This window comes from Rhineura floridana, chromosome 18 (genome assembly GCF_030035675.1).
Source record: "Rhineura floridana isolate rRhiFlo1 chromosome 18, rRhiFlo1.hap2, whole genome shotgun sequence".
NCBI lineage: Eukaryota > Metazoa > Chordata > Lepidosauria > Squamata > Rhineuridae > Rhineura > Rhineura floridana.
In genome coordinates, this window is record NC_084497.1 from 1,046,764 (window position 1) to 1,068,933 (window position 22,170).

The 22,170-nt window shown below is 48.0% G+C and overlaps 1 protein-coding gene and 1 long non-coding RNA gene across 4 annotated transcripts in view; one reads left to right on the forward strand and one right to left on the reverse strand.

Moving 5' to 3' along the window:
* The window catches only part of ARHGAP45 (Rho GTPase activating protein 45), a 32,151-nt gene extending 12,592 nt beyond the window's left edge, over positions 1-19,559 (reverse strand). For 2 of the 3 annotated variants that reach the window (XM_061600555.1, XM_061600553.1), the window contains exons 1-12: positions 14,411-14,722; positions 12,481-12,787; positions 9,037-9,180; positions 6,934-7,018; positions 6,550-6,622; positions 5,578-5,656; positions 5,049-5,186; positions 4,704-4,768; positions 3,828-3,938; positions 2,653-2,733; positions 2,027-2,218; positions 716-853 (exon numbers count right to left, since the gene is read on the reverse strand). In XM_061600555.1, coding sequence (XP_061456539.1) covers positions 716-853; positions 2,027-2,218; positions 2,653-2,733; positions 3,828-3,938; positions 4,704-4,768; positions 5,049-5,186; positions 5,578-5,656; positions 6,550-6,622; positions 6,934-7,018; positions 9,037-9,180; positions 12,481-12,787; positions 14,411-14,539 — 1,542 coding nt within the window. In that variant the 5' untranslated portion in view covers positions 14,540-14,722. Of the gene's footprint in view, positions 1-715; positions 854-2,026; positions 2,219-2,652; positions 2,734-3,827; positions 3,939-4,703; positions 4,769-5,048; positions 5,187-5,577; positions 5,657-6,549; positions 6,623-6,933; positions 7,019-9,036; positions 9,181-12,480; positions 12,788-14,410; positions 14,723-19,268 lie in introns of those variants that run through there. The other variant, XM_061600554.1, reaches the window with a different exon arrangement.
* LOC133372247 (uncharacterized) lies at positions 13,730-21,120 on the forward strand. Its single transcript, XR_009759472.1, has 3 exons — positions 13,730-13,791; positions 14,408-14,674; positions 21,063-21,120. It is a non-coding gene; the product is annotated as an uncharacterized LOC133372247 (long non-coding RNA).
* Positions 21,121-22,170: the final 1,050 nt, after the last annotated feature.

Below are 22,170 nucleotides of genomic sequence, written 5' to 3' on the forward strand. Positions count from 1 at the left end.
CACCAGCCCTGGCCTCTCTTTGAGTACTTCTGCCTGGCTGGAGCATCTCCCAGAACATTAATACTTAATGCCTCTTGCTTGCCCAGGTGGTGGATGGAGTTATGTGGATCTCTTGTCATGAGACCACAGCTGGGCACAGGAGTATCTCAACTTTTGTTAGAACAAATTGATTAAATTTCACGTAGTATTCAATGAGGCTTGGTTTCCTCCTTCATTTCCTCAGCTTTTTTAATGGGCACAAGTGCTTTAGGTCCACTTGACACTGTGGGGGACTGCAGGAGACATAATGCTTTCCAGAATTCTTTTTTGATTTACTGTAACATTGATAGTTTCTTCTATTTTTATAGTTTTATAAAAGCTGCTCATAAACTGGGAAAATGTCAGGTTCCTTACAGTTCAGCAACTTTTAAACGCCATTTGTAACATTTTTTTAAAGTAAATTAAGTTTGTAATCATTGTCTAAAGAAACTGTACTTTTAATATATCAAACATGATAAATTAATGGCAAACCAAGTTATACATGATACACTTGATGTTCCTAAAGTAACAAAGTGACTTTTGATATGTAAAAGGTGCTTTAAAAAAGTATTGCATATTTTTCAATTTCCCCCAAATTTCTGTTTTTCCCCAGAAAAAAAATCCACACACGGCTGCAGCATTTCTGGAAATTTTACGTCTCTAGGCTGAGCCACACTGGAGAGTAGACCCGACCCACCGATTTTATGATCTGGTCGCTCTGCTTGACCACCTCATGGATCTGACGCAAGGCAGTCACTTTGGTGTCCTCCAACTCCTGCTTCTGCGTGTTGGCATCGGCGATGCAGGTCCGGTAAGTAGCCATGGCCTCTTCAGCCTGGAAAGTGGCAGGGCATGAGAATTGCCAAGAACGGCAGAGGGTGGGCGGCGAGAAGAGATGCCCAACTCTCTCACGCACTCTTGCTGCGTCAGAAAAGGGGCAGCCCAAAGGCTGAAGGACTTGGAGAACTCTCCTGCAAGGAGAGATGACAACTAGGGATGGAAAGGCCTGTCTTTTCAGTTCTCTGTTTTTCTAAACTCCAAACTGATGCAGGAGAATTTTAACTTAAGACTGGAAAAATGAGAAAGGGACAAAACCCAAAATTGACACGTAGTGCCCATCCCTAGTTGTATTCAATGTTAGTCATCCTCAGAGTAAACCCATTGGAATTAATGGATGGGAAAGACGGTAGGGCCATTAATTTCAATGCTGGGGAAAAAACAGAAGGGAGTAGAAAAAGAGGAAGGCCAAACAAGAGACGGATTGATTCCATAAAGGAAGCCCCAGACCTGAACTTGCAAGATCTGAACAGGGTGGTTCACGACAGATGCTCTTGGAGGTCACTCGTTCAGAGGGTCGCCATAAGTCATAGTCGACTTGAAGGCACAAAACCACAACTCTGAGTAAAACTGAGCTGGATACAATAGATCACCTGGTTGCCTGAACTTAAGAACTGGGGGGTGAAAGGCCGAACTTTTGGCCCAACCAGGGATGGAAGAACCTGTCAGTTCTGGCTCTCTCCATTTTCCATTTCCCCATCTGAAGTTCAGGTGTCCACACTGCTGCAACGATGTGCAATTTTAAAAACAATTATATGAAAATTCATCAGCTTCCTACTAAACACATTTGTGTATGCAGTTTTGAGTCATGTACCCATTTTGGCAAGAGAGTTCTCCTAACGCAATGCATTTGCATGTGCTGTTTCCACTCATAAATTGATTTTTATGCATGCTTCCCTCTAACATGTGCATTTTTTTGGAGCCCTGCATGGCAACATTCAGGTAAGTGTGATCCTTGAAGGACGGGTGTGTTTCGGTTCTCACGTTGTTTTGGGAAGTGCCAATCAAATCGAATTCCTCACCCATCCCCAGTGACAACATTTGGGGCGTTTGAGTTCATCCGGAGGGGTGATGGGAGTTGGAGTCCAGCTGCAGGGAAGAAGCAGCATTTCCCTGCTGCGTGCCCATTTTCACCCGCTCCTTTCCGCCTCCTCCTCCTCCTCCCCCCCACCTTGTTCCTGGCCTCCTCCTCCACTCGCCGCTTCTTGTCCAGGGCCTTAGTGGTGGTGGCGCTGCTGCTACTGCTGCTGGCCACTAGCTGTTCTTCTTCTGCCTTGACCATGACGTGTTTGGCCTTCTCGGACTCCTCCGAGCGTTGCATGTACATCTGCCGGGACTTCCGCAAATTGCTCTCGGCCTCTTGCTGTCGGGGGGGGGGGGGGGGACACACGCAAGCAAAACATCAGCTATTTGGTCCTCATAACCTCCAGCGTTTTTGCACAAATTTCTCCTACGAAAACACACTTTATATAGGCAGTTTTGATTCACATTTTTGCAAGCAGTTTCCACATAGAATGCTTTTCTGTGTGATGTTTTCACCAAGATAATAATCTCTATGTACACTTTCCGCTAATCTATGCATTTTCTTAAACATTGCTCGGTCGGAAAGCTGCATTGCAAAATTTGGATAAGTGTGAATTTTGAAGGATGGCTGTCTTTCGGTGCTCTCGTTGTTCCCAAATGTGCCGGTTTGATCGATTCAGCTTGCAATGCGGACTGCATGGACTTTCTCCACCCCAGGCCTCCCTACCCAGGCCGCCCAGACCCCTGCAGTCCCTCGGAGTCCCGCCTTCTCACCAGCTTCCGCTGGGCGCGGTGCCACTGCTCCTTGATCTCTTTCCGACGCTTTTCATGTTCAAGACGCCTTGCAGTCAACGGCTGGGAAAGAAGGAGAAGCAGGAATTAAGAGGAAGGAAAAAAGGAGCGGCCTCATTCTTACAACAGGAGCAGCCATGTGGTGCCTTGCAGATGTCGCTGGAGCCCAGCTCCCATCATCCCTGACCCTTCGCTTTGCTGGCTGTGAACAACGGGAGTTGGGAGTCCACCAACATCCAAAGGGCCACTGGCTTCCTCCATCCCTGATCTAAGGAAAGGCGCTCCCCACTCTCAGGAGGGGAATGCCTCTTCTAAATAGAGGCATTCCTTGTTCTCTCCCGTGCAGTAAAGAATGCTGCTCCTTAGAGGAGATGGGGGGCCTGCAGGGGACCCTCCAGATGTTGGTGGATTACAACTCCCATCATCAGGATTAGCCGTGACTAGCAGTGAAGGCCCCCAACTTGGATGGCTTCAAAAGAAGATTAGCCAAATAACATGGAGGTGGTGAGGCGATCAATGGCCACTAGCCACAATGGCTGTGCTGTGCATCCACAGATGGAAGCAGTAAATGCTTATGAATGCCAGTTGCAGGAGGGGAGAGAGTCACTCTTGCTCTCAGGTCCTGCTTGTGGGCCTTTTCCTGTTGGGGCATCTGGTTGGCCACTGTGAGAAGAAGAGGCTGGTTTGGATGGCCCCCCTTGGCCTGCACTGCAGGGCTCTCCTTATGTTTTGTTCTTCTTATCCCTGACCACTGGCCAGTGCTGGTTGCTGTTGGAACCTGGAGTCTGACACCATCTGGATGTTCCCCCTCCCTGGTCTAAGAAGAAGCATTCCCCACCCTCAGGAGGGGAATCCCTCTTCTAAACAGAAACATTCCTCCATCTCTCGCATGCAGTCAGGAAATGCAACTCCTGTCAGGGATGGGGGAACATGTGGCCTCAGATGCTGCTGGACTCCAACTCCCATCATCTCTGTTTTCATTCCCATTTGCCCTGGGACACTAGAAAACTGCCTCACGCCGCCTCGGGCTGTTTTCCCATCTAGCACCATATTGTCTGCTCTGAATGGCAGTGGCTCTGCAAGGATCCTGTGATCCTTTTAACCGGAGATGCCAGGGACTGGACTGGGGGGCTCCCTCCAACACCTCCCTTTTTTACCTGCAGGAATGTTTCCGTTCGCAAAGTGATGGCTGCTTGCAGGGAGCTGGCTCCATATTCCACATCTTGCTCCAGCGCCAGGGAATAGATGGAGGAAAATGGCATGAAGGGCTGTGGAAGTAGGGAGACCGGGATCAATTCATGCAAGGAGGAAGGGAGAGGCATCCGAGTCTATCACATTTGCACTTTCCCAAACAACGTGAGGACCGAGACACGGGCATCCCTCTAAATTTGCACATATCCAAATTTTGTGATGAAATTCTCCAACCAATGTTTACAAAAATACAGATCTTACAGGAATTGTTGTTGTTGTTATGTGCCTCCAAGTCGACTATGACTTATGGCGACCCTGTGAAGCAGGAATATGTGTACAAAAATGAATATCCTACATGGAGAGACTGAAAGAACTGGGCATGTTTAGCCTGGAGAAGACTGAGGGAAGATATGATAGCACTCTTCAAGTACATGAAAGGTTATCACATAGACTTGGGCCAGGATCTCTTCTCGATCGTCCCAGAGTGTAGGACACGGAATAATGGGCTCAAGTTGGTGGAAGCCAGATTTCGACTGGACATCAGGAAAAACTTCCTAACTGTTAGAGCCAGACGACAATGGAACCAATGACCTAGAGAGGTAGTGGGCTCTCAGATACTGGAGGCATTCAAGAGGCAGCTGGACAGCCATCTGTCGGGAATGCTTTGATTTGGATTCCTGCATTGAGCAGGGGGTTGGACTGGCTGGGAATTCTGGAGCAACAAGTCGGCTTCCCCCCAACAGGTCGGACTTTGGAGGAAAGGGCATCTGAAGGTCAACATAAGCTGACTTCAGAAATGGCTGCACCCCATTGCATGTTGGACAGGGGATCGACAGGCTTACCTCCTGGCTGATCGTTTGCTTGCAGGAATTCACCATCTTCTGTAGTCCTTTGGCAAACTCCATTTCTGGAGGGGAGGAAGTGAGAAAGTTTACACCCTGCCGGAGGGCTCCCATCAGACTTAGAATTCGCCTGATACAAAGACTACTCGCTGCAGATTTCAACTATCGCAAACTATTGGCCTGCTCTGCCTTCCAGGATTGTTGTGCGGATAACATACGGCCCACTGTGGCGGTGTGTGTGTGGTGATCCATGTATGCCACATTGAGCTCTTGGGAGGAAAGGGGGAGATACAAACATATGCCTCAATTGGAGCGCCTGGTTTCCTTCCTGCTTTCCCGGCTCACCTAGGGCGGTCCTCTTCTCCAGGTAGTACATGAGGTCTTTCATGTACTTGGAGATGTTCTTGGCGTACTTGAGGGCAACCTCCACCCCTCCCTCGCACTTCTGCAGGAGGACATCCACTTCTTCGGCCGACAGACGGACTGCACCGCAGGGAGGGTGAAGGAAGAAGGTTAGAAAAAGCATGGACTAGACTGACTCAGCAGTTGGGATCGTCTTATGTGCTCATAACCCAGTCAGCACCAGCTTTTTATCGCTTCATAATTTTGCTTTCATTAGGGAATTAATTTCGGAATCTGAGCATGCCACAGCTATCAGTTAATTCATGTCTCCTCCCAGCTTCTGTGTGACCGGTACACATTGGTAAAACACTCTAAAAAGAGTAGCCTTGATATGAGCCTATGACATGGTATATATAGTCCTGCCAAGATCCCACTTTTGGAGTGTTTTATCAGCGCACATCTGTACATCCTTATCGGAGGGGAGGGGGAGGACAGGAGAGGTCAGAAAAGCCACTGCGCAGACGGTGCTTACTTGAGCTGAAGTCTTCCATGCTGTCCAACACCTCTTCCGGACCCTGCCCAGCAATCCCTCCATACAGGTTTTCCATAGACTGTGGGGGCGAGGAGAAGGAGAAAGGGTAGCTAGTGCTCTTTGGGGTCACCCTTCCAGGGGCCATAGGGTGGGGCCAGAGAGAAAAGTGGGTGGAGCAACTACTTTCCAAACCTGCAAAGATCAGAACTTTCTACACACCCTCGCAGAATCCCCCCTCTGTTCTCCACCCAGGCAAGCAAGAGGCCTCATCGCAGTTCAGGGCCATGCTCCAGCCAGGCATGGCTGCTCAAGGACAGTGCCAAGCAGGACCGGTGAGGGGCATGGCCTGGGGGAGTCCCAAGGGCCAGACAGAGAGGTCTAGAGGGCCGCGCTCAGCACAAGAGCCAGCGTTCCCCGCTCCTGTGCTAGAATTGTTTTTTCCATTTCGGTCTCTGGATGTCATGGTGACGTCAGGCGGCCCTGCCCATTTGCCAATGTGGCTCGGGGGTGTGTGTGGAGGTCAGACCCTGTTCTAGGGGTGCAGCCATCTGCTGAGCAAGACAGACCAGCTCTCTGACTTGCTATGAAGTAACGCCTCTTCCGTCGTTTCTGTATTAAGGGTGGGCTTCTCGGCAGTTACAAAATGCAACCAAAAAATAATGGTGCTTTGAGGGAACTGATTGCTCCAGTTTCTTTGTCTGTGGTGTTTTACCACCACGCATGTGCGAGAACACGATTGCTCCCCGTGGCAAACTGCTGGGTCCATCCAGCATCACTAATGTCTGCTGTGACCAGCAGCAGCTCCCCAAGGCTGCAGGCAGGGAAGGTTTTCCCTTGACACCCGAGGTCCTTTCATCTGGGGCTGCCACTGCGGCTCGGCCCTGTGGCCTTTTGCAGGCAGAGCAGCCAATCTCCCATAGAGTTATTTGGGAGGGGGGAGAGGTTTCTCCCTCATTAGCTGGAGTGCCTCACCTGGTTCTGATCAGTAGGAGGGATCGAGAGGAGGGTGCTGCTGTCTACCTCCCCCATGAGGAACTCGGAGACCCTGAAATAGCAAAGGAAGCACGTTTATAAAATGGGGTCGGATACGGCAGGGAGAAACAAGCAAATCGCTATCAGACCCAAGAACAGCTGCTTATGGATGTGCTTGTTTGCCAGTTCTGAAGGCACTAGACCAGCCTTCCCCAATCTGGTGCCCCCCGGATGTCACTGGACTCCAACTCCCAGCAGCCTGGATTTCCTACATCAAGCGAGGGTTGAGCTAGATGCCCTCTAAACCCCTTTCCAATTCTGAGATTCTGAAGTGAGCTTAGCAACCTCAGAGGAGTGCCTTAAGCGAAAAAGTCATTTGCTTACGTGCTGCTGAAGGAGACGGCGATCATCTCCAGGGCCTTTTCAAATTCCCGTTTGTCTGTTTCATTATTGGATTCGTAATGGAAACCTACGGATTAAGGTTGAGGAGGTAGCAAGGTGAGACTCTCTTCTCCTCCTCAGTCTGCATTAAAGCCATTCTACAAGGTGCAGGGCATGAGAATTTAGGGTTGAACCACTTCAGATTGAGTTTCCAAGCATCCCCCTCCCCGTTAAAAGAATTAGTAAAATAATGCCCCACAACTGAATAACAGGAATGACTGAGAATTAAAGCATGAAACAGTAACAATAAGAAAAGAAAATAAAGATTCCAAGTTAAAGAGAGTCAGAAATCTCCAGCCATAAAATTTTGATGAGCCAATAAGATGTGTATTGAAGCCAAAGAAAAATGAGAGAGAAGGTCAAGTGGGCTAATTTTGGAGGAGCATTCAAGAAGAAAATGCCCTGCTCCATGCACCCATATAAGCAACCAAAGCATTCTTGAGGCTATTCAGGGCTACTGTGCCTTTTGTTAGAAGTTTTCTCCCTGCAGCTTCTGTCTCTGTTAATGCTTCCTGTTTGACGTAGCAGCAGTATTACCGATTAATTGACCCCTTTACTGTCCCTTAATTCGATTATTCCTGTTCTCCACTGGGAAGTGCTTTATTTATGGATTTCTCTGTATGTTTACTTTCGTATTGCAAAATAACACTACTTCACAATTAAAAAAGAAATATATATATATAATTAAACCCCCCACCATTACAGAGAACAGGAACCATGTAATTATGGGACAGTTAAGGGACACTTAATCACTAATTCCACACTGTCCTAACCAGGAAGCATTTACAGGGACAGAAACTGCAAGAAGGAAGCTTCTACTTCAAGTTGCAGGGGTGCTTTCCTGAACGGGGCTTACTTCTGAGTAAACGTTGCAGACGGATCTCGTCTATGGGGACAGGCCTTGCTGGATGATATAGTACCAGGGCTGTGTGGAAGCATTGTTTAAATGCCTCTTCAAACTTGTGGGAAAGCATGGCTTCAGAGGCGGCCCCTCGGAAACAATCCAAGTGTGAATCCTCTTTTGACGCTGGTTTTTTTTCTCAGCCTCAGCAACCATTTTGAAATCATTTATTTACGTTGAAAATATTTGAGAATCCACCTTAGTGTGTGAGTGATGTAACTGGACCCCAGGCTTCACCGTGGAGTAAACCACCAGCAGATTTCTTTAAAAAAAAACTTCTGGCGCCTTGCGGCTAACTCTTCAGAGTACAGGAAGACAAGGCAGTAGCAACAGCACACACACATTTTCATTCCTGTGTGCGCTTAAGACTGCTACTCACCCCCCACTTCCTCTCTCACTACTATCATCCACCACTCCTTATTTACAAAAAAAAAGTAAAAATGGTTTCACAATACAGAGTCAACACAGAGCTAATTTGATGCCAGCAATCTCACACAGCAGCGGGGTGAGAGGAAAATGCTTCAGCCTTGATGGATTTTAAGGAAGTAAAGGGTAAATATCTCATTGCCAAACCAAGGGTTGAATCCAACCAAGTTGAACCAAATGTAATAAATAATAATAAATAAATAATAGACCCATTGAAATGAAGGGATTGAAGCTAGTCATGTCTATTCATTTCAGTGGGTCTACTGTCGGTAGGACTAAAGTTGGATCCAACCCAGAATCCGTGGGTGAAGCAGTGGATACGGATAGGACTCTACTGTAGTCGAGGTGACATGGAATCTTTTACAGCCTGAGGGCCGCACTTCCTTCAGAACAACCTTTTTTTAAAAAGTGCTGATGAAAATTCATAATTTCTCCTAATATGCACAATTTTCCCCACAGGCAATTTCTCCAAAGATGATGCATTTTGGCACATTCTTTTTCACTTGCATATGCATTTATAGGCATGCGTTACCCAAATATACCCATTTCTGTAGCCATTACATGGCCGGAGAACTGGTTTGCACAATTTGGAGAAGAGCGAATTTCGAAGGACGGCCGCGTTTCAGTTTGCGTATTGTTTTGGAAAGTGCAGATTTGGGAGGTTCCCCTTTAAAGACAAACAGCGTCAAACTTTTCCCTCCTCCGTAGCATGGACTGACCTTTGACCCTGGAGATGAGCGTCCCTGCCGCCGTCAAAGTCTCCAGGGTGTTCAGCAGAGGATATCTGCTGATGACCTGCCGGAGAATCCGTAAAGCTTCCCCGAGGCACTCGTGGGCGAACGCTCGCCTGGACTCCAGCCCATCTGCGGGGAGAGGGCTCAGATGAGTACGGCTTGATGGTGCAGTTTTAGGGCAAGCTCTCCCTGTTGGATTTCTGCTTGCTGTGCATGGGAGCCTTCCCTGCAATGGTACCTGGTCCACTAGGGTTTGCATGGGAGTGGGTGCCATGTGGAGGTTCTTGTTGTTGTTTTATTACTTTGCTTTATGGCATGGTATGTTCACTTTTGTTTTTAACAATGTTGTAAGTCTCTTGGAGACCTTTGGGTCACAAGCAACTAACATCCAAAATAATAGTAATAATAACAACAATGTAACCAAAATTTGCATGACAGTTCCTGAGATCAAGGAGCAGGTTTTCATCTACGTTTGAATACAATTGGACACACCGTTTTGAATCAGGATGGTGGAATGGGCCTTTCAAAACTGCCCTGACTGGTCTTGTCTATTTTGTGTCTTAGAATTCCCAAGCCATGCTGGCAGAATGATTTATTTGGAATATCTATAAGCTGCCCAACGTTGCAAAACGCTGTAGCGGTGGTGTGCAAACCACAACACACAAAAACAGGCAGAAGAGACTGCTTGCTTCACTGACTTGTTTCGGTAAATTACAAGAGCAAGCTGGGCCTATTCCACACCACCGGTAAGTTGGCAACCCTTCTCTGGATTGCCAAAGTCATCTTTGGAATGTTTCTCTTCCTGTTTACTGCAAGGAAGGAAAACTGGAAGCAAGGAAGTCAAGCCCTGTTGTGGCTCTTGAGATAACCCACTGCCCTCCCCTCTATCTCATCTCTACTCCAACCATCACTCAGCTGACCCTTCCCCCTGACATTGCCTCTTTGCATTTGTATGACTGGCTTTACTTCTGTGGCCAAATTCAGTCAGCAAAGAAATGTTCAGCCTGGCTGCTGACTGGGCGGATCTGGAACTGAAGGGCGGAAGCACAACCCAGTGGTAGAAAGTCAGGCAGCTTCTGGAAACTTGGGCTCAGAGAGAGGCACTGACGCTCTGAAGCCTGCCTTGTCGCATCCAAAAAAGTTTGAAAGGTCTACCTCGCAGGGATGTTGGGGGGCAGTTTCCCCCTAGTTTGTTTCTTTATTGCACTGGGACTGCTGAGAACATGGGGAGCATGGAATGGCCTCTGCTAGCGACCAGGAGACCAATGGCCCAGGAAGATCATCATGGCAAAGGAAAGACCAGCCAGGCCCCATCCATCAGTCAGAAGCAGCAGCTCAAGGAGCGCTGGGAATATCTCCTTCCTGAAACCCTGGAGAGCTGCTGCTGGTCAGCACAGAGAATACTGAGCTAGACGGACCCAACGGCCTGGCTTGGTGTAAGGCATCTCTGTATCAGAACAGTGAGGGCTAGAATTTTACTTTTTAGGGGAAAGGCAGTTGCTCAGTAGCAGTGCCCCTGCTTTGCGTGCAGAGGGTCCGAGGTTCAATCCCAAATGGCATCCCCAGATAGGGCTGGGAAAAAGACTCCTGCCTGAAACCCTGGAGAGCTGCTGCCGGTCAGTGCTGGCAGTACGCAGCCAGATGTACAAGGCAGGCGTCTAAATTCCTATGTCTCTTTTATTCCTGAAATAAATATGATCCTGAGGTTCAGCGGCTCCTCTCCTTGCCACAACGCTGGACTTGCAAAAGTGTTGATCTGTAGCCCTGGCTGGTTCGCCAGTTTGACCCCTTGACTTGGCTCCTGTACTCCAGACTGGACTGTTGCAATGTGCTCTACGTGGGGCTGCCCTTGAAGATGACTTGGAAACTTCAACTAGTCCATAATGCAGCAGCCAGATTATGGCTGTGGTTCCCTTTAGAACTCGTATAACCCCTATTTTAAAACAGCTGCATTGGTTTCTGGGCCCAGTTAGTGTTTAAAGCCCTGAATGTCTTAGATCCCAAATATCTGAACGGCTGTCTTCTTCCCTACAGTGGAGATCAGTAGAGAGGGCTCTTTGGGTAGTTCCACCACCCTCAGAAGCTCAGGAGATGGTGGCGTGGGAGAGGGCCTTCTCTGTGGTGGCCCCTAAATTGTGGACCTCCCTCTCCACAGAAGGTGTGCCTGACAACCTCACTGTACAGCTTCAGGTGAATGCTTAAGGCGACCTCTTTACCCTGCCCCCTTTGACACCGGAGATGCCTATTATTAAGGACCCAGCCTATTTTTCGTGATCGTATGTTGGTTTAAACTGTTTTTTAAGGATGCATTTTAAACTGTCATAATCCACCCTGGAACCTCAGGGTGAAGGGCGGGGGATCACTTGAAATAATCATAATCATCCCAGCATTTAATGAACTTGACGGGTCTCTCAGTTGATTCTAAGGACAAAATGGCGGGATTGCGCTCAGCCAGGAGGAGCACGCTCACACGCGCAATGACACACCCGCGACGGATTTATCAGGGCGCTGCCAGCTGTCACAGTCTCGGCATAAACAGGAAAGGCAGACAGATGAAAATAGAGACGAAGCAGGAAATAGCATCCCTGTCGTGGCAAGAACCCGCTGCTGTTGTCTGATGTGGCAACCCTCTCCCTGGCGCACGGCTGAAGCTTATGCAATCAGGAGGACGCGCATCATGTGGGGTTGTCAACGGGGGCTTTGCTAGGAGCGTAGGAAGCATGGGAAGCGGAGTCCGTCTAGCTCAATATTGTCTACACTGACTGGCAGCAGCTCTCCAGGACTTCAGGCAGGGGACATTCCTAGTTCAATGGGGAGACGCCATTGGGGATTGAACTTGGCACCTTCTGCACACAAGGCAGGTGTTCTAACCACTGAGCCATGGTCTTTCCCCTAAATATAAAGTAAGATTCCAGTCCCTGTGGTTGTGAAGAAAGAGCTGGTTTAAATAGAATCTCAGAATTGTAGAATCATAGAGTGGGAAGGGGCCTGTGAGGCCATCGAGTCCATCCCCCTGCTCAATGCAGGAATCCAAGTTAAAGCATCCCCAACAGGTGGCTGTCCAGCTGCCTCCTGAGGGCCTCCAGTACTGGACAGCCCACCACCTCCCTAGGTCTTTGGTTCCATTGTCATACCTAACAGTTAAGGCGTCTTTCCTGATGTTCAGCCAAAATCTGGCTTCCTGCAGCTTGAGCCCGTTAGTCTGTGTCCTGCACTCTGGGACTATAGAGAAAACATCCCAGCCCTCCTCTGGACTTGAAGAGTGCTATCATATCTTCTCTCAGTCTTCTCTTCTCCAGTCTAAACATACCCAGTCTAAACATACCACCACCCCATCATCCCTGTATTCGCTGCTGGGCGGTTGTCTCCAGCCAGCTCTGGAGGGCCAAAAGTCCTCCTCACCCTTGACACGTGAACTCGGTGACTCACCCTCCCTCAGGACCACATCCCTCAGTTTCTCCAGCCGCTCCGCAAAGCGCGCCACGTCGGCGAGGAGCTGTGAAATGTCCTCCGGCTCTGTCAAGCTGGTTTCGATGCCTTCACAGGGGCTGTGAGCTGCCTGGGCCCTGTGTCCCTTGGCGAAGCCCCAGGGGATGGCCGGGGATAGAGGGAATCCGGCCGCGCTGGCATGGCGGCTGAGGCTGGTCGGGCGCTTGAGTGTGCCCCCAGCGCCCGCCGGAGACAAATCCACGAGGCTGGAGGTCGACGTGTCCAGGCCATCGCGCCGTGGCAGGTCCTTCAAGAATCAAAAAGGCATTGGAGTCACTCGACAGGACAGCAGTTTAAGATGCTGCAGTCAGGGGCCTCTGCGGGAGTGAAGCAGTCTTGGCTAACCTGTCTATGGGGGGGAAGCTTTGGGCCACATTCCAGGGGCATAAATAAAAGGCGGCAGAGCAAGTTGTGGACATTTTACCTTTGCACACTAGAGCTGGTTTCTCTTCACAAGCGAGCAAGAGGGATGTCAACTTGGCTTTCTTTTTCTTGCTCATTTTTCCAAACTTCAGTTCAGTTGTCTGCATTTTCACAGCATTTTGCACAATTTAAAAAAAAAATAGTGCTCATAAAAATTCACCAGCATTCTTGTGTGAGTTCCTCTTAGTTTAGGCCCCATCCACATTATACATTTAAAGCAGTTATCATCCCACTTTAAATAGTTGTGGCTTTCCCTCAAAGAATCCAGGGGAGTTATAGTTTGTGATGGGTGCTGAGAGTTAGGAGAGCCCTCCCCATGGCCCTTGGAGAGCAACAATTCTCAGAGTTCCCTGGGAAGAGGGACTGATTGTTAAAAAAAACCCTCTGGTAACTGCCGTGCGGCGCCCAGGAGGGAATGTGGCCCTTGGTCTGAAAAAGGTCTGTAGGGAAATAGTCAACATTCTGTCTTGAAGGAAACTATTCCATGGAGGGGGACGACTAGGTCTTGTGGCTGTTAGGAGTCACAGTTGCTCAAGAGCGCTGCAATGAGTAAGCAGCACAACTTTGGTGCTTACGTAAAACTTGGTCAGGATCTCAGAAACTGCAGTTGCCCTGCCCCCACCCACCCCTGCGAAGCCACTGACTAACAGGCAGTACTGGGGGTTTATTTCAGTCAGTATCTGTGTTGGATTTGAATTTATTTATTGTAATGTATATTTATTTGATTTATTATTACATTTATATCCCACTTTTCTTCCAGGGAGCTCCAGGTGCCATACAAAAACTGCTCTCCTCCTCCCCATTTTATCATCACAACAATCCTGTGAGGTAGGTTACGCTGATAGATAAAGTGACCAGCCCCCAAAGGGGGCCAAGCAGGGATTTGAACCCAGGTCTCTCCCAGGTCCCAGTCTCACACTTTAACCACATTCCTGAGACATCAGAGTTAGGGATGGGGAAATCTGTCAATTTTGGTTCACAGAAACCAGTCAATTTCAGCTGACAACTAGGAATCTGACTTTGACAATCAACAAACTGACAGTCAGAAATCTACTCATTTCAGCTGACAATCTGCCAATTTCCATTTCTCATTTTTCCAGTCTTAACTTTAGTCCTTTACATTTCCACATCAGTTTGCAATTTTCTTTAAAAAAAAGTCCTCGTGAAAACCCATCAGCATTTTAGAGCAAATTTCTCCTAATATGCACCATTTTGCAAAGTAATATTGCCTAACATAATCCATTTTGTATGTTATTTTTATAAATATATGCACTTTTAAGCACACCTCATCCTAGTACATGCATTTTTTGCCCTGCCAAATTCAGAAAAGTGTGGATTTCAAAGGGTGGCTGTTGTTCTGGTTCTGCATAAGTGTGAATTCAGTAGTTTCACCTGTGAATGCGAATTGAATCGAATTTCTCCCCCATCTCATCCCTCATCATAGTACCTTCAGCCACACGCTGGCTCGGTTGGAGACCGTCTCCAGAACGTGCCCTCTGGCCTTTGAGACCTTCCTCCGCAGCCCAGCAGAGTACGGACTATAACTGCTCTTCCCACTCATGCGACTGCTGAGCATGGCCACGACCCATGGACATGGAGGATGAGGTTCAGCCGACACAACCCCCAGCTGCGTGCCCAAGAGGTGGAGAGGCAGCTGCCTTAGACACTGCACAAATATTCCCAAGGCCTGCAACAAGCCGGAGTCTCCAAGGTGGGTTTCAAGAGCTTTTTTTCACCCATGCTTGTTCTGAAAAGCTTTTGGGTTTGTTTTTTTAAAAAACACAATTCCCCACGCAAGGCAGACACGCAGCTCGGCTTCTAAGGCGGGGTGGGCAGAAAAGCTGCAAATTGAAAGAAGAGGAAGGGAGAATCTGACAGCTTCCCCTTTTGGGGCACCATTACCATCATCTTCTGAATTGTGCAAACTCAAATAGAGTTAGGAATAGGGGCAGATTATGCATTTACAGTCTTGGCTCTTCCTGGGGAAAGGGCGTAGCTTAGTGGTAGGGCATCTGATTTGCGTGCAGAAGAGCCAGGGTTCGATCCCTGGCATCTCCAGGAATGTCCCCTGTATGAAACTATTGCCAGGGAGGTTAGAAAACACTGCGCTTAGACGGCCCAGTAGCCTAACTCAGCAGAAGGCAACTTCCTGTTTATATTACCTCTTCATTCAGAACCATGAGGACTAGAATCCAGCTTTTTAGGGGAAAGGCCGTTGCTCAGTGCTTTGCATGCAAAAGGTACTCCGCCTGTGCCTCTCCTAATAAAGGTCAAACCAAACCAGGCCTGAACACAGATTGGAATACGTCCAGATCATCCATCCCTTCGAAAACCGTCTGCAATTGGGACTGCCACCATCCTCTCAAAAATATTTGGCAGCGTGAGACGGAAGTGAGGCAAACAAACCCATTTTGGTTTCAGAAGCATTCACTTCAGTCCACGTTACTCCTAGCAGCCCAGCAATGACATTTCCCCACTGTGGGTGCATTTTTCACAAGCCACAGAGATTCAGCATTTCAGAACATCAGAAACCCCACCGGTAAAGCTAAGAGGTGCAATGCTTAATGTGCCCACGCAGTCTTGCACCAGCCACGCAAAGCACACCTTGACAACAAAAGTCTTGTGGGACCTTGAACAAAGCACTTTTGTTGCAACATCAGCTTTTCAGACTGGAGTCCAACTTCATCAGATGCGTGAAGTCATCCATTGCAGGTATGCGCACACGCTAGGGATGGAGAGATTTGTCTGTCTTGGTTCTCTCCGTTGCTCATTTTCCCCATCTTAAATTCAGTTCTCTGCATTTCTGCAGTAATTTGTAATTAAAAAAAAAAACCCTCATGAAAAGTCTCTGGCATTTCAGTGCAAATTCCTCCGTCTGCCATTTTGAGCAACGTACCCATTTTTGCAAGCAGCTTCTCTTAATTAAATGCGTTTTTGGATGTTGCTTTCACTAATAACATTCATTTTTATGCTCACTTCCCCCTAATTATGCATGTCGGTAAACATTGTTTGGCCGCAGAGCTGCGTCGCAAAATTAGGAGTCTGGATTTCGAAGGATGGCTGTGTTTTGGCTCTCGTGTTGTTTCAGAAAGTGCGAGTTTGATAGATTGGCTTTTCAGTGAGAACTGAGTTTAATTTCTCCCCCTTCCCTAACGCCCACCCACACCCACGGGCACGCATGCATGAGGCTGTAGTTTGCACCTGTGGGCAAGTGCGCATGTGACTGAGAGAGTTGCTGTTGCCCTCAAATCCTGCTTGCGGGCTTCTTCCCATTGGGGGCATCTGGTTGGCCAGTGTGGTGACCGGATGCTGGACTAGGTGGGCCCCCTTTGGCCTGACCCAGCCACACAGCTCTTCTGATGTTCTGGCTCAGTGGCAGAGCACCTTCTTTGCACACGGACGCTCCCAGGTCCAACCTGCGGCATCTCAAAGTAAGGCCGGGAAAGGACTCTCTGTGTGGAACCCTGGAGCGCTGCCGCTGGTCAGCGTAGAAAGTACTGAGCTGGATGGACCAGTAGAAGGCACTACCTTAGGTTCTGATATTAAACCAGCCCCCTTTTTTTAACAACCATGAGGACTAGAATTTTACTTTAGGGGAAATGCCGTATCTCAGTGGGTCTGCCTTGCTTTAAGTTATCTCCAGAGAGAGCCATTTCTCGGCAGTGTAGGCCAGAGATGGATCTTTTTTCAGCTCAAGGGCCGCATTCCCTTCTGGGCATGTTTCCAGGGGGCCACATGCCAGTGGTGGGAGGGGTCAGAGGCAAAAGTGGGCGGAGCAACAAATGTGAACTTTACCTTTCTACAGTAGGCTGTGTTGTAGAGTTCAATGACGCATCCCAGCCAGACAAAAACACTCAAGGAGCGAGTGGAGCAGGGCTTGTATGTGTGTGTGAGGGGCCTAGGGAGAGTTCCGAGGGCCAGATACAGAGCTCTGGAGGGCCACATTCGGCTCCGGGCCTGAGGTTCCTCGTTCCCACTTTTCACACGATTGCACTAGACGGTCCAGTGGTCTGACTCACTATGACAGCTTGCTATATGTGTCTGAAGGGGATTGTAAACAGAGAGGTCAGAGGGGAGCCAAGTGCAAGTAGTCCAGATGGAAAATGATATTAAAGCTTGGATTTTCATAAAACTGTTCCAGCAGACGTTCAGAAAGCACAGTGGATGTGAACACAAATCTCCTGACTTTGGGAAGCCCATGAACATGTGTGGATGGCGGAGGGAATGTGGACGTCCCTACCGTGAACAACTGTGGCTCTTTCATACCAACTTGAGACCCCCTGAGGGTGATGGGGTGTATTCAGCTAAGGCCACATCCACACCATACATTTATTCAACTATTATTTCACTTCCAACAGTCATGGCTTCCCCCAAAGGATCCTGGGAAGTGTAGTTTGTTAGGAGACTCCTATTCTCCTCACAGAGCTCCAGTTCCCAGAGGGGTTTAACAGCCAGTCCCTCTCCCCAGGGAACTCGGAGAGATGCCTTGCTCCTTAATCCCAAGAGTATCTTGGCTGCCGGTCTCCGCCTGCTGCCTCAATCCTCACATTTAACGGCAGCTTCCAGGCCCCTCCGTCACCCTCCTTCTGCTTCTTGATCTCTCAGCGGGGCTTAGACTAGACAGCCCTTTCAAGAGAGGACAGTATAAAGTAAAGCAGGGAGGCATGTGCCCCCCTATCATGCAGGTGGGGGGGCTCCCTGCCACCCCCCCCGGTCTAGTGAGCACCAGGTGCCACGGCCACCCCAACTCCCCTGGCCATTATTTTGCTCCAGGCTCCAACTGAGGGACATTATTTTGCACCTGGTTCTAGTACAAAAAATATCAACAAAAAAGCAGGCCTTAAATTGTGCCTGCGGCCCCCTGGGAAGGCCAACAAGAAGCGAAACCGCTCTCAAACCAATTTCCGTTCCCCCACTGGGGGGGAAAGGCAATGATCATAAGTACTTTCAAATCCATTGCAAGCTTTAAAACTATTAAAACGGGGGGTGGGGGGAATACCTGAGGCCCCCCCAGCTGTTGCTAGATTCCAGCTGCCAGGATCCCCAGCAAGCAAGGAGGACCAATGGTTTCAGATGATGGGAGCTGTAATGAAGCAACATGTGGAGGGCCTACACAGGTTCCCCCACCTGTCGTTGAAGACTGCATGCAGGAGGTGGAGGAATGCCTCAACGGAGAAAAGGCATTCTCTCCTGAGTGAGGGGATGCCTCTTCTCAGATCAGGGAGGGGGAAACCTGAGGACCTCCAGATGTTACTGGAGTCCAGCTCCCATCAGCCAGCATGGCCAATGGTCAGGGATGATGGGGGGGTGTAGTCAAAAAAGATCTGCAAGGCCCTTCACTCCAGCATCAAATAAATGCACATAAGAACATAGGAAGCTGCATTATTCTGAGTCAGACCATTGGTCCATCTAGCTTAGTGCTGCCTACACTGACTGGCAGGGGCGCTCCAGAGTTTCAGGTGGGGAGTCTCTCCCAGCCCTACCTGGAGATGCCGCCGGGGACTATTTATTTATTAGTACATTTCTATCCCACCTTGCCTCCAAGGAGCTCAGGGTGGTATACAGAGTTCTTCCCCCTTCCCATTTCATCCTCACAACAATCCTGTGAAGTAGGCTAGGCCAAGAAGGAGGTGACTGGCCCAAGGTCACCCAGTGATGGGATGGATGGGGAATTTGATTCAGTTCGCATTTGAAGGTGAATCTATCAGATCCACACTTCCCAAAACGATATGAGCACCGAAACACGGCCATCCTTCAAAATTCACACTTCGAATTTTGCAGTGCAGTTGGCCAACTAAACATTATGCAAATATTAGAGGGAAGTATACATTAAAATGAATGTATTAGTAAAGATAGCATACAAAATGCATTATATGGTGATAAAGTGCTTGCAAATATGTGCTTATTAGGGGAAAATATCACACTAAAATGCTGAAAAATTTTCATGAGTTTTCTTTTAACGCAAGTTGCTGGAGAAATGTGGAACTGAAATGGACAGCTGGCTGGGTGGGGAATTTGAACTCTGGTCTCTCCCAGATCCTAGCTCAACACCCTAACCGCCACACCACACCGGCTCCTGTCTAGGGCAGAACAATTATGGTGTCCACGTCAAGTCAAACAAGTCCTCTTGGCTTTTAAAAGCAGTGGCTGTCGCAGAGCAAATGAATGGACTGGCTGTCTTGGGCGGCGTTAAGCCACGTGCGATAATGGGGAAAGGTGCTCAGACAGGGATCTCTGCTAGAAAACTATGGGTGTTACAAAGAGTGCCCCCTTTTGAAATATCAGAGGATGCAGCCATTACTCACCAAAGAGGATGGTGGAATCGGACTTCCGGCCCTTCCCTTCTTTGAAATCGACGGCGTCTTGATCAGTTCACGTTTCTTCCGTGAAAACATGGTGTCCCCCGACCCCCCTGATCAATGACACGCTCCGATCCCCAGGCTTTCTCTCCCTTCCTTTCCATCCAGCAGACCTGGAGCACTCGGTGTGGCCTTCCAAAAGGCACCTCTTGGTGCCTAATGCGCAAGCTGGTGCGGCTTTTGCCTGCCGTCACTGCCTAGGCTCAAAGCACATGATTGCAAACTTATTTCCTGGCTGGGTTTGTCTGAAAACACACACACAACCTTCAGCGCTGCACAGGAAAAGGCCACTGTGTGTTGTGTGGGTGCGCGCGCATGTGTGACAGTGGTTGAGACCTGAGAGGAAGCCACACTTGCTAAATTCCTTCCTTTGTTTTTAATTCTGTCACTTTCTAGGCCGGACTGGGTTGATCTTTCTCTCTCTCTAAATTAATGCACAAGATCAAGTGGTATATAAATTATGTTAAACAAAAAACCTCTGAAGCTATCTTAAGCTGTCAGACTGTTGTCCATTCTGACTAAGGATGCAGGAGAAATCTCATTCAGTTCACATTTAAAGCTGAATTTATCAAATCTGCCCTCTCCGCAACTCTATGGGACATGAAACAGAATAATCCTTCAAAATTCGCACTCATTTGAATTTTGCAGTGCAGTTTGCCAACCAAACAATGCTTACAAAAAATGCAAATCTTAGGGGAAAGTGTGCATAAAAATGAATATATGAATGAAAATAAAATTCTGAAATGCATTATAAGGGGAAATTGCTTGCAAATATGTGTACAGTAGTCTAAACTGCATACAAGAATGTGTTTAGTAGGAGACATTTGCACTAAATGCTGGAGAATTTTCATGAGGATTTAAAAAAACACTTGCAAATTGCTTAAAAAATGTAGAGAACTGAATTTACAATTTGCAAAATGAGAAATTGAGAGAACTGAAATTGACAGATCTTTCCATCCCTAGTAAAGACTCATCAATTTCAAATGAGGCTAACTCGCAAATACAGGGTCATAGAAATTGACAGCTATATAACACTTTCCAGATTTATTTCCCTCAACCCAGTAAATTCCAGCCAACTAAGATCAGGCAGAGTATCGCCTTATGCATTTTAATTTATTTTTTTTTTGCCCTTGTTGAACTGGGGAAGGAAGGAGGATGGGCCAAACTAGAATTAGTTGGTTCCGCCTCTGCCTGTTGCTGGTTCTGGCTCTACCTCCTGTTTGGGCTTCCTGAATTCCGCCTTGCCAATCCCAGACGGCCCCAGTGGCCACTACAGAAACCCAAACACCTTTTCAGCAAAGTTTTTGAAAAAGCTTTTAAAAGGGGGGGAAGGAAGGGTACAAAAGACTAGGCTTTCTGAGAAGAAACTTTCCTCTGCTACACGACAGGGCAGCAAGAAGACTGATTTATCTCCCCCCTCACCGCCCCCCCCCCCGTTCTATCATCCACTTGGCCTTCAGTTCCTAACCCTAATGATGTCAGTGCCATGGCATCTGAAAAACGCAGTTCACACTGTGAGAGGAAAACGTCGGCATTGTGTTTTGCCCCAGGACAGCTCAGAACTTTCTCACTGGGGGTGGCGTGGGAATGTTCCCCCCCCCCTAAAAAGGTTGGTGCATGTGTGGGGTGGGATCGGCCATCCTGACTACCCTTTAAAAGCATCTTCAGTTGGCAACAGCAGCTATTTCAAAAATCCGAAACATTTTCCAACCCTGTGACGTGTTTTGTTTTTTTCTGTAGTGGGAAAAGAAACTCTTCCTGCTGAGATTGTTTTTTGACACAATTCCAAGGCAATAAGGTAAGACTGAGAGGGAGAGAGCGCTCCTCTTTTCCAGGCCCTGAAGTCAACTCAGCTGAATTGCATGCGGGGTGCATTTTGGGCTGGCTAATGGGGTGCAGGTAGCTTTTGAGCTGGTTAAAGGAGTGCAGGTGGATTTTACCTGCCTGCTCTGGATAGCGCCATTTATACCTGCTACATTTGCAGAGTGCCGTGATAGACATTTTGTCAATAGTGAGTGACGCATCATCTTTTGCAAGTGAAACTTAGGAGCTGCTTTATATTGAGTCAGATCCATTGGTCCACCTAGCTCAGTACTGTCAACACTAACTGGCAGCAGCTCTCCAGCAGGGAGTCTCTCACAGCCCTATTTGGAGATGCCATCTGGGACTGGACTTGGGACCACCCCTGAGGCAAAGCTCTCTCTCAAACATTGGGTGGTACCGTCTAAAGTCATAGTCAAAGTAGATCTACTGAAATCAGTGAGCATGGCTAATGCAAGTCTACTGGTTTCAGTAGGTTCTGCTGTGGGTAAGACTTAGGCTGCAGTCCAATACATGTCTACTCAGAAGTAAGCTTCATTGGGTTCAGTGAGGCTCCTAGGTAAGTGTGTATTGGATTGCAGCCTTAGTCAGAATCAGCCTATTGGGAGCTATGCAGCTAAGTCTCTGATATCCCATACTAGACATATTCAGAGTAAATCAGTTGAACCATTGAAATCAGTGGGTGTACTCTGAGTATGAGCAGCATTGGACAGAAATATTTATTCTAGTTTGTCTCTGGGCTTGTGTATGTTGCTGTTATGGAATATATATGTATATAGTGATCTCTTCTGGGAACAGAATAAATAAGAGTGCAGAGGATTGTGGCCTTAAAATAAGGAAGACATAGTTGCATCCACATAATTTTATTAATAAATCAAAACCAGTTAAAACTAATCTTTGTCTAACAAGCACAATAAAAACATGATTAATTAAACAAACCAACAAGTACAGAGGCAGGAAAAGATTATGCAATGCAAAATATATCCTCTTCTCTGGTAAGCTGACCTTAGCAAGCTTAACTGGTACA